Raw genomic sequence first — 13098 nt, 5'->3', positions numbered from 1 at the left:
CCTGGTTTTCTGCCAGCCTGGGACTCCTCGGCCAGGGGGAGCCCAGCCCTGCCATGTGAGTGCGTCCCCCTAATCAGGTTGCTGGGGCTGCAGGTGTGGGTGTGCATAAATATGTTTATAACAGCTGGAAAGTGGAAGACATTCGGTGCTGATTCAGTTACACCACGGGCTGGTTTGCTCAGATCCCTCGGGGGAGGAGGACATGTCACATGGCCCCTCGTCCTGCTTGAAGATGCCTTATTACCAGTATGCTGTGCACTGATTTAAACATGAAAACAGGGTTATTGTAACATTCAGGACTCTTGGGTGAGAACAGTACAAAAAAAGATCAGGAGCTAAGTTTTTGGGTTTTAATTGTCTGGTTTTTTGTTCAACACTTTTTTTTTAATTTGATCCGTCATCTAGAGTGAGGTGAAGTATTGACAACCTCCCCCACAAAGTACCCAATGAGTATTACCTGCAGATCCTAGGCCTTCAATTAAACATTGTGAAAGGAGCTTCCCTCTGGGAGCAGCCACATTGGAAAAATGCCCCCTCGTCTTCATCTTGTCACTGTCAGGTCGCTGTCCCGGCGGGCGATGGCAGAGCGTCCCAGGCTCAGGTATGTTTCCTTCCTGCCAGCTCTCAGAGCATTAGAAGGGTCCTAAGCTGTAAAAGCCCCCGTGTTTATTTGAAAACATGACGCTAAGTGAAGAAAGCCGGACACCAAAGGCCCGTGCTGTGGCAATCCATTGAGACGAGCTGTCCAGAGTCGGCAAGTCCATCAGCACAGAAAGCACATTTGATGATTTCCAGGGGCTGGGCACTGGTAGTGGGGGGGGGGGACGGGGGGGGCGGGGAAATGACTGCCAATGGGGACAGGGTTTCCTTGGCGTGATGAAAGTGTTCTACAACTAGATGGCTGCACAGCACTGTGAATGTGCTAAATGTCACTAGTGGTCCATTTTATATTACGCTTATTCTATCACAGTAAAAAAAGTTAAAGCAAAAATAAAACAGCAAGACTAACACTATTGTGAATAACGATGCATAGTGCTGTCGATGTCAGGACAATAATTACCCACTGTGGTTGGGTGCACATGGAGGGCCTTGTGACATGACTAATGAAATGCTTTTACTTGACCTGGGTGGTTCAGAAAAAAAAGAGGGGGAAACAATCCTAGCGAGTTTACACGTGAGGCCTGTCGTGCATCTTTTGTTCCCTGCCTGTTTTCCTGCGTGTAGACATTTATTTGCTCCCCACCTTGTTCCAGGAAACATTTAAAGGGGTCAAGTAAGCACAGAAGCACATCAAGGTGGATCTGCTCTCCTATGTTGCTCAGGCTCTCACTGTATAGTGTCCGGCAAATACGTGGGGCCTTTCCCACAAATGTTCGGGCATTCTAATGAGACCAAGTCAGGCAACTGCCATCACTCAAAACCTGAGCATAATTCTCGCTCTCCCTCCGTGGTTTTAAATCCTCATTTATCATGAGCCAGGTGCCAATCACTCCCCAGATGTACAGGTGAATCTTACAGAGATGAGCAAAGCCTGTGTAATTAAGGAAAGATGGTATTATGCGAGCACTTGAAGTTTTGGGCCATCTGTCAGGAAAAACATGCAAATTCTAGGCAGTATATCTCTATGGTAAAATGTGACCTAACAAAATCGAAATGGTATCGAGTTAATGTAAGAATTTCAAACGCAGCAGGAAACCTATGTGCATAAAATTTGCATCCGGATACACAGGTGCTTAAGGAGGAAAAACCATAGACACAGTCTTGCTGAGGTAGAACAGACACATACAACATCAAGAGACATATTAAGGAGATGGCTACATGGTAGTTATTTAAAAATCCTTGGAGTTCGCTTCCGGGAAGATGGAATTATCATGCATTTCGCTATTCCTCCACTAAGTACAACCGAAAACCTTGGGCAGTATGAATAAAACAAACATAAGAAGTCACTGAAAGGTGGAAAGGAGACAGCCTAGCTACGGACCCCAAGAAAGGTGGGGTGGTGAGCTCCCTGGGGTTGGTCATTTGGTTGGTTGGTTGGTTGGTTGGTTGGTTGGTTGGTTGGTTGGTTTTTGCCTTGTATACCCAAGACGGGCACTAAAACAGCTGACAGCCCAGAAACGCAAGTAGACACAGACCAAAGAAGCCTGAGACTGAATCTATGAGTTTAAAATGATGTTCAATAAAAAGTTAATGTAAAATACATTAAATAGTTATAATACAAAAGAATGCAATAGGATGCATTTAATTTTATCCCTTTTATTAAGGAAGGGATGTGGTTTTCTTCTTTCTATTGATACGATCTCTGTTTATACAGTGGAGATATATCTACTGTGTCCATCCTTGCAACCTTAAGGAAGCAGGCTCTTTATCAAAAGGCGGAGTCAGGCTGACTCAGGAGATGGAGGACTTTCACATGTGGAGAACGTGGGCGAGAGGGGCACTTATGACACAACTCAAATTATAACACAACATCTCCTATGTATAAACAGAAATGCCCTTATCATAAACTTCAAACTATATATAAATGTAAGAATGAATAATTTAACTACAGTGATAGAAACATAAGCTGGTTTAAAGCCTTTGTTTCATGAAGGAAGATAATCAAATCTTCCAACAGCAAAAATTAATGAATAACCGAATACTTCAATCGTTCTTTAGCTGGGTTTTACTAAAGTTTCAGATGGAAGTTGGTTTGAGTTTGTCATTCTTATAACCCTAAAAAGGCACTTCTTTGTCATTTCTCTAAAATAATAAATAAATGATAGGTGGCCCCAAATTCTCAAACCCCTCAGTCTAGAAGACCCCTTGTCTCAGCCACCCCAACCAGATTTTGTCACCTCACTAGTCCATAGCAATCACTTGGGCCAGGATCCTGTCCCTCTCGGCCATGTCCCCCCCAAAGCTGCTCATGGCCCCTCCCACCCTATGTGAGGAAGCCAAGAACCAGTGGGTTGATTCTAAACTGACTCCCTGTCCTAAAGGGGCACACACCCTGGGCACACTCCCCAATACACTACCAAGCTTTATGATTACCTAAGATTAAATTATAATTAACTATTTCCTAATATGTTATGTGAATATAGTACGCTCACAGTCGGTGGAATATACCCACCCACATAGGGAACTGGACATGGAAAACTCTCCCCTCCCAACTCACCAAAAAGAATGGGTTTAATATCAAGTTCTCTATGCACGATATATAGCGAAAATTTATTCTCTTAGTACTTATTCTTGAAGAAATATAAACTGCATTTTGATGTCAAAGCAAACTACTTGCTAGAAGAGATGTTCTAGAGGAGAATATAAGATACTCAAGTTTAAACAGGAGGAATTGCTTCAGAATCTCGTCATTTCACACGATGCCACCTAAGTCGTCCCTGTGATTTTTGTGATAAGAGATGAGGTGTTCAAGGTTAAACGTTAGCCATCATTTCTCATCGAAACGCCTGTGTGTGTAATAATCAGAGATTTAGGCAGTGTGCACACACATGCATCCCGCACAGTGCAAGTGACCCGGGACTCCTGGGCCAGCTGTGCTGCGGCCAGGGTCTGCTGGTGCAGCTCCCCAGATGTCTGCTAACCGGCCCTCGCTATAGTCCCACATTTCCAAGCTCACGTTCTCCTTGGACTGGCCTTTGTCAGCCAGGAGCGGCCATGTGCCCCTTGCTCTGGACCGTGGTGTTTGATAGTCGCGCTGTCTGTCCTATAGCCCTGCCACCAACAGGCCCCCTGGTGGACGTGCAGGGGAGGCCTGGTAAGCCTCCTGCAGCCGTTCTGGACGCCACGGCAGCTCTGCCCCTCCCCCGCCACCAGGCCTGCAGGCGCCCTGCGCAGGGCGGAGCCCTGGGGTACCCTCAAGTGTGTCTGATTCGGTGGCGGGCAGCCTGAGCCCGCGGTGATGCTTTGCCAGGGGAAGGGAGCAGAGCTCCGCGGAGGAGGCCGAGGGAGCCCGCCCGCGGGATGGCTCCTGCGGGGCAGCGCGGACACGGGCGGCCTGGCGGAGCTAGGGCAGGCGGGCTTCAGGATGCGCTCACACGACCTCGGGCTGTCGCTCTGGGGACTTGCGGTGAAAAGGTTACAAAGCTGACTTAGAGGTAAACACCTCATTTATCTCCCTAGGCCGAACATGAATGAGGCCACACCCACGCCGCAGCATGGACTCAGGATTGTACTTGGGTGGCAGCCGTGGTCACAGTCGTGGTCATCCAAGCCTGATGGCAAAGCACGCGCGCGTCGTCAGTTCCAAATAGTGGGGCGCGCTGGTAAACGCCCCTAACCCGTGCTAAACAGAAGCAAACAGGACGGAAGTCTCCTGCACCACATGCCCTTTTGCAGTCCTTGAATCTAAGGTGCGAATGTTACCTCTAGGGAAGAGACAAAAGCTTCAAATGTTAGTTCTGGAGACCAAGTTGGCCCCCAGTGCGCCTGGGCAGGGCTGGGGACTGGGTGCCTGGTGGTTCCACACCGCGTTCTCTCCTTGGCTGTATGTTTGGTTTTCCATTGTACCATTTTAAACCAAACAGTTCTGATCCTGCACAGTGAAATGGTGGTAAATGCTTTCATAAGCATTTATGTCTGAAAGAGCCTCAAAAAGTCCAAAAATGGAACAAGTGGGATCTTCTCAGCACTGTTTAATACGGGTTTGTTTTTTTTTGTTTGTTTTTGTTCTTTTAATAAAAGACAATACTTTTTTCCTTGAAGGAGCATTTATGAAGCTGTTTCATTGTAAGTCACCGACTGCCCTCTGACCACCCCCTCAAACCCCCACCAAAGGGCATCAACGGGCATCTCTAAAATCAAACTGCACCTACTGAAACTTCACGGAACATTCTAGACGTTGCTTTTCCCTGCCCAGAGGGTTTTCTCTGCCTCCAGTCAGGACGTGGCCCAGTCGTGAGGCCCCAAGTGGGTAGCTGGCAGGTACTGGCAGGGGCCTTTCCATGAGGGACCTGGGTCCCTTTGTGGCCTGGCTGGTGTCCTTTAAAGGGAGCAAGTTTCCTGATGAGGAGAGGCTCTCTGTCACTCCTGCCCCACTGCTGCCTGTGTTGAGGATGTCCCCCCCCCCTGCTGCCCTGGAGGGTCCCTGGGCTCCTCACAACCTCTCTTCGGCACTGCTCCGGCCACCACTCATATGGCCAAGATTAGCCCAGCCCACTTCTGGAAAGGCCGGCCTTCTGGCCAGGACCTGGGGCCAGGAGACCATGTGCCCACTCACGGAGGTGGCCTGTCCATCCCCGGGCTTGCCTTGTTTCTCTCCTGTGGCTCTTTTTGGCCTTCAGAAACCTATCTGCTCCTACTGTGCGTGTTCTGGGTCAAAGATGGGTGGTTCTCACTGTTTCGTCAAGTGTGGTGTGGGATCCCTGAGGTGACATGATTTAAAATGACCAGTTTCACACAAAACTACAAGGAATACCATTGCTGATATGTTACAGCAGTGTCTCCAGTAACAGTGAAACTGAAAGATCACCATTAAAATCCTGGCCCTACTTGCTGATAAGGTGCTATCACTTTTACTTCTGTGTACATCTTCCTCTTGTGTGTTCACTTTGGAAGATCTATTCAGGGGTTTTCCACCATTTTGAGTCTGAAACTTGATGTTTAATTTTAACCTGTATTAAACATAAAAAGTGACAAAAACAACAAAAGCTTTTTTACTAGGAGGTACGTTTGCACACTTCATGTTTTGATCCAGGGTTGGAGTGTGACTACAATTATTCAATGTATATTGAGATTTTACTTTTGTGGCATTAAATCTTTTTCTGTAACAGTAAATTATTTTCGAAGTGATTTCCTGTGCCTGAAACACTGGTCACATCACTAGCCAGTCCTCTGATGATATGCACACTGTAGGACTATTCGGAGGCTGCTGAAATTATTTTCTCGCAAAGCACACACTCCAGCAAGCACTCAGGAGCACCGCAGGACTCTGTCACATCCTTGTGACTTCTGATCCCTGACACTGTACAGTTTCTTTTTCTGAAGCGATTCCACTATTGCTGGAAGTGGCCACAGCTCCTTTCTCCCAAGGTTTGCCCCACCCTCACTCCCCGGGCCAGAGGTGAGTGGTACCAGGCGAGGTGACCTAGCCGTTCCTTAGTGGGAGGTAAAACAGTGGTCCCGGGATTGGCAGCTGCTTGGATATGGGAACAGGAAGAGAAAATGAAATGTAAGGAATTTTTGAGCGTCTACAAGAAAGTCACTAAGAGTGAGGAAAGTCAGTGGCCCTCCCAATGTGCTGCAGACGTTTCCCAACTGTGCACACAGCAGCACCGTCCCTGCCCGGGCCTCACCCCTCACCCTGGTGCTCCTGTCATTTTCCTGCTCTTGCCCTGTCCCCACTCCTACCCACCCCCACTTTGGTTAAACCTTTTACCTCATTTTGTCATGATATTCTTTACAAATTGGCTTACTCATGGATCTTCCCCATTGGAATATGTCTCTTAAAAGTTTGGAAGTTTTATAAGAATTGAAAGTATTCATATTCTCAGAACATGAATAAGACTGAATTCTAAAATGTTTTGAGTAAATAAGTGTGTAGTAAAGAATTTAACTTTGCCCCCAAAGAGGTCTGCCCTTTGCCCTCAGCAGCTAGGAAGTCACCTCGAAGCCCTGGGGATGTCACGCCTGGTAGGGGCGTCTGTGTTTGCCAGGGGCCTTGGACTAGCCATTAATAGTGTGACATGGGCAGGAACTTGCGGTGACACAGTATCAGCTGGACCTCCACAGGGGCTGAGGCAGAGGCTGGCCGTGCGTGCTGTCAGCCATACTTACACGTGAACCCCAATAAAGACTCTGGACACCGAGTCTCAGGGGTCTCCCCTGGCGACACTCTGAACGTGTCACACATCAATACTGGGAGAGTAGCACTGTCAGCACTGCGGGGAAAGGACACAGATGCTCCACACTGACTGCTCTCCAGGACTCTGTCCCATGGCGCTGCTCTCTCAGTGGACTCTCGTCTGTGTCCTTTCTCTGTAATAAACCATGACAATGAATATAGCAATGTCTGTGAGCTCTGGGAGTCCTTCTAGACTCAGGGTGGTCGTGGGGACCCTCAAACTTACAGCTGGTAGCCGAGAGGGGCGGTCTTGTGGGGACTGCCCTGTCCCTTCAGACTTCACAGCTGGCTAACTTCATAGCAAGTAACAGGGAAGTCTAAGTCAGAGTCTTCCTTCTGGTAATTTTCAGGCATAAGAGAAAAACTGGAAAGGAAAAATTGATAGAATTCAATTTGTGTGTAGGTTGTAAAGCAATGATTCCATCTTCATTTAAATTTAGGAGCAGGTGTGTAAATAAAATATATACCATATAAATTGAAGACAGAAGTTTCCTAGATAGGAAGAGTATTGAAAAAATAGTAGTGGTGATTGAAAATAGAGTTTCTGGGGATAATAAGATTTAATAAAACAATATCCCTAAGAGAGAAGCTCAAATATTATAACTTTAAAAGAAAGGAAATAAAGGACACTTCAATATTTTAGAAGAAAGGGAACTTAATCAGTATGCTGAGAAATAGAAGAATTTAAAATTTGTTTTAACTTTGATCTCCTATGTTTAAAAGGAAACTGTGATTATTAATGTTTCTGCTAACTCTTGAGCTAGAATATCTACCATGTAGAATGTTTTGGCATAAATTGAAATTTGTAATTAAGGAGTAGCTTTTAAGGTCTGTCAAAGTTTTCAATGTGCTGAGAGAAAGAGATTTAATCCATTTCTCTCCTGCATTTATGTAACTTCCATCCCTAAAGGTCTGGGTGAGTTACCAGCTAGTCGGCGTACCATTGTCTGCTTTGGCATTTTTAGAGATGGCGCATGGTCTCCAGCCAGCTCTCGCCTGGAACTCATGGCTGTATTTCAACCTTTTGCACTTCCCAGAAATTATTTATAATGGGCATATGGCTGGCAAATCTTCATTCATAGGTGTCACTGTGGCGGTGCCAGCTGGGACATTTCTACAATTCCTGATGCTTGGAGGACCCTCCAAATGCACCTGCTCAGAAAACAAAGAAGCAAGTGAACCTGCATGACGCGGAGATGGGGTAATATGTGGGCTGGTGGTCCAGTTGGAAAGGTAACCCTGGTAAAATTAAAGCAGGAAGATATACAAGTCAAATTACCTGAAACGTCATGAAAATGAATAGCCCTGGTGGGCTTCCAGAGACGTGGACGTCTTACGAACACAGAGTGAAGCTGTTGCCAATTGGGAATCAGCCGAGCATCACGGTCAAAACTCTGGTTGGACCCTGGGCTGGGAGGATCCTCTGAAGGTCAGCAAATCACCTAATGTCTTTGCGGCTCTACTTCCTCACCCATAACATAGAACTTAGAATTGGCCCCACTTCACGTGGTGGCATGGCTCACTGCAGTAATATGGGAGAGCACACAACACGGTCAAAAACAACTGTAGAGAATGTGTCAACCACGCACGACGTCCCAGATACGGTGCAAAGTGCTTTCCCTGTATCCCAAACACTCACAATGACCCTGCAAGCAGGTATTATCACTTTCACCTCTCAGGTAGAGAGGCTGGGGTACACAGATAGTCATTTGCTCCCCCAAAACCACAGTACTGCTAAGTGGAGAAACCAGAACCAGAACTATAGTCCATTGGACTCCAAAGCCCAAACCAGGATGAACTAACCAAGGTGAATGAGAGTCAGCAGCAGGTAGGGATGACTGGATTCATTCGATATTTACTGACTCCCATCATGCACCAGCATTGCTCTGTCACTGGACATACAGAGCGTGACACTGGGCTCACGGAGTTGACTCTCTGGTGGGTCGTGTGCATCTTGACCAACCATTGATTTTACAAGGCTTTCAGCGCCAACCGAAGCCCAGGGGTCTAGAATGTAATCCAGGTCGTGGGGGAGGGAAGGGAAGACTCAGCGGAAAATAAAATTTGACGAAATACAAGTACAAGTGAAAATGGTCAACTATGAAATGGCCAGGCCCTCCCCATCCTCTTCCAGGTGAATGTAGGAACGAGACCTGACTTACCAGTGTGTAAAACTGAGTCACGTGCACAAGGGTCCTCGATTTGTGAGAAGCAGAGCTCCCGCACAAAACATGTTCAAACTGGAGAATGATCTTTTTGTTTCAATCATTATTTTAACTTTATAAAGACAAAAAAAAGGTCTTCATGTAATTAAACATTTCCAGTTCCTTCTGCAGCAACTCTGCTCACCCAGATATTGTAGGACATTGGTGGTTTAATTTAACGCCGGATAACATGAAGTGAAACAGAATTTCCCCTTTTTTAAGGCAAAACAAAACAGAATGAAACTGTAAGGGGTTTTTTTTTTGTTGTTTTGCCTCTCCCACTGACCCTCATTCCCAAACAAGTTTTATTTTGCTTTTAACTCTATTCTGATGCTGCTTCAGCATTTTTTCCCTTGCTGAGAAAATGCAGAACTCGTGTGATCTTTGCAGGGAAAGGCCATCTGTGTCCTTTTGTGGGAACGAGTCTAACAAAGGACTGGTTCTCGGCACTCTGCTGCTTTCGCGTGGGGACCACAGCAGCCTGGCAGCGACATGTACCCCTCTAACTGTTCCACGCACAGTGACGCCGTGGAGGTGTCTGTGGCCACACTTCTGCTGCTGGAGGGCGCACTGGGCCTGCTGGGCAATGCTGTGGCGCTCTGGACCTTCTTCTGCCGCCTGAAGGTGTGGCGGCCGTACGCCGTCTACTTGTTCAACCTGGCGGTCGCGGACCTCCTGCTGGCCATCTGCCTGCCCTTCCATGTGGTCTTTTTCCTGAGACACAAGACCTGGGGCTGGGGCCACGGGTCTTGCCGAGCCCTGCTGTTCCTGCGCACCCTCAGCCACCAGGTGAGCGTCGCCTTCCTCACCGCCGTGGCTTTGGACCGTTACCTCCGAGTGGTCCACCCTCAGCTCAAGGTCAACCTTCTGTCCTCGCGGGGGGCCCGGGGAGTCTCAGCCGTTGTCTGGCTCCTGATGGTCGCCCTCACCCACCAAAGCTTGTTCACCTCGGAGGACCAGTGCCCCAGGTCTGACGCCAGCGGGGGTGCCTCCTTCAGCCTTACGTGGCAAGAAGCCCTCACCTTCCTCCAGTTCGTTCTTCCCTTCAGCCTCATCTTGTTCTGCAATGCTGGCATCATCAGGACCCTGCAGAAGCGGCTCCGAGACCCGGACAGACAGCCCAAACTGCAGCGCGCCCGGGCACTGGTGGCCGCCGTCGTGGTGCTGTTCGCGCTGTGCTTCCTGCCCAGCTTCCTGGCCCAGAGCCTGATGGCCATCGTCCGCGGGGTGCACAGCTGCAGGGTCCTGAGTGCACTGGAGCACATGGTGGACGTGACCAGCAGCCTGACCGGCCTGCAGAGCGTGCTGAACCCGGTGGTGTACTGCTTCTCCAACCCCGCGTTCAGGAACTCGTACCGCAAGGTCTTCTCCACCCTCAGAGGCCAAGGCAGGACGCCGAGGCTCGGGGCTGCGACCTCAGACACTCCAACTCCTGAGGAGTAGGACAGCCAGCTCCCCCAGCCCCGTGTTTGTGGGCAATGCCTGGGAGCTCAGTAAGAATGACCAGTAGCTACGATCCGGAAGAAAAGGAAGCCTGAGACGGCGCTATAGAGATCAGGCTACAAACGTGGGCAAAGCGGCAGCAAATGCTGTGATTTACTGTGTTTACCAGGGTTTTCTTCTGCTACTGTACATAATAGAGCAGCAAACCACAATTAGGAAGCCCTTGTACGCAGTTACAATGCAGGCTAAATTGCTCAATTGAAAACTTCGGCAGCCACTGCGTATCCACACCTGAAGAAAGGTACACTGATGGATCAGTAGTGGAAGAGAGGGGGGCTGGAAGCTGGGATTGTTCTGACTCCAGCTGGTCCACGTGAGTCATTTTCCTTTTCTGCAGTTTGTAAATGCAAAAACTCTGTGCTTCCGTCCCATCTCTTGCACAGATGTGTGATGATTGACCTGGGAAAGGGGGCTTTGGGATTCTACAAAGAGCTTCTGGTGTGTCTAAGCTGTCTTCCCTACTCAGCTCTATTTGGCACATGATGTGTTTAGTTTGATAAATGTTCACTTCATTTGTGTAGATATACATTACATCAAAGACAATACAGCTAGTTCCCTAGTTTATTATAAGAAATACTTTCCTACTAAATGTCTCAAAATTGCCTCTAGAACTTTTTTTTTAATTTGAATGTCCAGATGCCTTTAAAACTCACTTTGCTTCCTGTGCTATAAAAAAGTCACAATACTTTCTGCATCGTGGGAGAAACACACAGTGTGAGCTACCAAATTACCTGTAAAATGGTGCTTTCCCCCCAGTACTGTGGCATGACTCGTGCAGAAGATCCCTGGGGCCCTGGAAGACCACTGCAGAGAAGGTGGGTACGGCCTCCACCCCCAACCCCTGGACACGCCTGCAACGGCTGGATCTTTTTGTCTCATTCCTCTTAGATTATGTCCCAAACTTGTAGGTCATGATGGTGACAAAGGATTTCAGAAATTAACTTCCTAACTGCCTTACCTCTTATTCTCCATTCAAATCTGGAAGTATGGTCCCCAAAACGGACTCCCCAAAGAGCTCATAGGAAGCACAGGGTCTGCTTTGTAATGACATGGGTCCTCTGAGCTCCACACCTGGCAGCCTTGCCTGGAGCTGCACCTGTGCTTACTGTTCATATGCGGAGACCACTGCTTTCCCCAGGGGGTGGTCCCGCGACCTCTGTAATACTGAAGGTTAACACCGATGGAGTTAGGCTATAGAAAATGGTAAAACCACCGCCACTCCTAGAGCTGTCTACTTACCAGGGAGGCTCCTCGTCAGAACAAACTTGAACCCTGAGCGTGTCCCCACTCTTGTGCTCATGAAGTACGTGACAGCCTGACCACGGGAGAATAATGCATTCAGTGTTCCCCGGGGAATGCGCTTCGACACCATGCTGTCTCGTGTTTCATTTCCACTGAAGTCAGTAGAATTTCAGAGGGCTTAGAAGGGACACGCGAGCCGATGAAGAGGTAAAATGTCTGAATAAAATTCTCAGGTGTGAACACATTCTACACTGCATGGTTGCTTCCCTTCCAGCTGAAGAAACAAAAGTCTGTTTTTCTCCCCTTGATCTTACTGCATGTACAATCTTAACTGCTCCTTTAAAAAAACAAACAACAAACAAAAAACTTAACATATCACATAAACATTTTCCATATTATGATTAATTCCCCACAGGCATCTTTACTTGACCACCCAAAAATCTCCCAGAAGATGTTTCTTAACAATTTTCCTGCCGTGGGACATGGAGGTCTGTAACTGTCTGCACAGGTAAACCCACACTGGGAAGTCACATGTCACCTGACAGACATGAGATAGAGCCAGCCCGCACCAACTATGTGCAAGGCTTGTGGGCCAGCACTGGGCACTAACTGCATCCCAAACCCAGGCCCTTCCTGCCCCCTCCCTGGACGCTGCCTGCCTCTCGGACACTGAAGCTGGCTGCACTTGGCCCCTCCCCCGCTCTCATGTTCACTGGCAAAAGGGGGAAGTCTCATCACAGTGACTGGACTGCCTCTCAGGGTCTTGTCACAGTTTTCTGGGCACAGCCGGTGGCCCTCCTCTCTGCCCAGCCGTGGACCTGCTCATCGCACAGCCTGGGGAAAACCAAGATGCGTCAGCGAGCCCTGTGTGCTGACTCGGCCGGCCTGGGGAGCGGCCTGGGCACTGGTAGTTTTGAAGTTCCCTCATTGATCCTGTTACAGGGCTGAGAGCCAGTGGCCAAAGTGTAGGTCTTTAAGTCAGCATCCTGCTCTGTCACTTCCTGCTTTGCCACCGGGGGCGAATCACCAAAATTCCCTGAAGTTTCCTCTTCTGTAATATGGGGATAATAAAAACCAACCCATGGGAGTATTGTGGGCATCCAATAAAATAATGAATAAAATGTTGAGCGCAGAGCCTGGCACGTGAGACACACTCAGTAGGTATGACTTCACTCTGTTCAAGTCATCAGTTCGATCTATTATCTTTGTTTTCATCCCCAGCCAGACTGCGCCCTTTGGGGACAAAGCTTTCCCCGGCACACTTTCAACACAGAGCCTGGCACAGGGCAGGTGCTCAGTGAACTGGGTGTC

General features: G+C 48.2%; 1 protein-coding gene across 1 annotated transcript; it reads left to right on the top strand.

The window, feature by feature from the left end:
- Positions 1 to 9438: 9438 nt before the first annotated feature.
- On the top strand, positions 9439 to 11114 carry GPR31 (G protein-coupled receptor 31). Its single transcript, XM_033100433.1, has one exon. It carries the CDS (start codon positions 9535 to 9537, stop codon positions 10483 to 10485), a length of 951 nt encoding a protein of 316 aa, XP_032956324.1. The 5' UTR covers positions 9439 to 9534; the 3' UTR covers positions 10486 to 11114.
- Positions 11115 to 13098: the final 1984 nt, after the last annotated feature.

This window comes from Rhinolophus ferrumequinum (genome assembly GCF_004115265.2).
Source record: "Rhinolophus ferrumequinum isolate MPI-CBG mRhiFer1 chromosome 3 unlocalized genomic scaffold, mRhiFer1_v1.p scaffold_36_arrow_ctg1_4, whole genome shotgun sequence".
NCBI lineage: Eukaryota > Metazoa > Chordata > Mammalia > Chiroptera > Rhinolophidae > Rhinolophus > Rhinolophus ferrumequinum.
This window is presented reverse-complemented; position numbering and strand designations above follow the sequence as displayed.

Excerpts from the sequence above, each read along its gene's own strand:
- GPR31 (XM_033100433.1), top strand. The coding sequence starts at position 9,535 with ATGTACCCCTCTAACTGTTCCACGCACAGTGACGCCGTGGAGGTGTCT.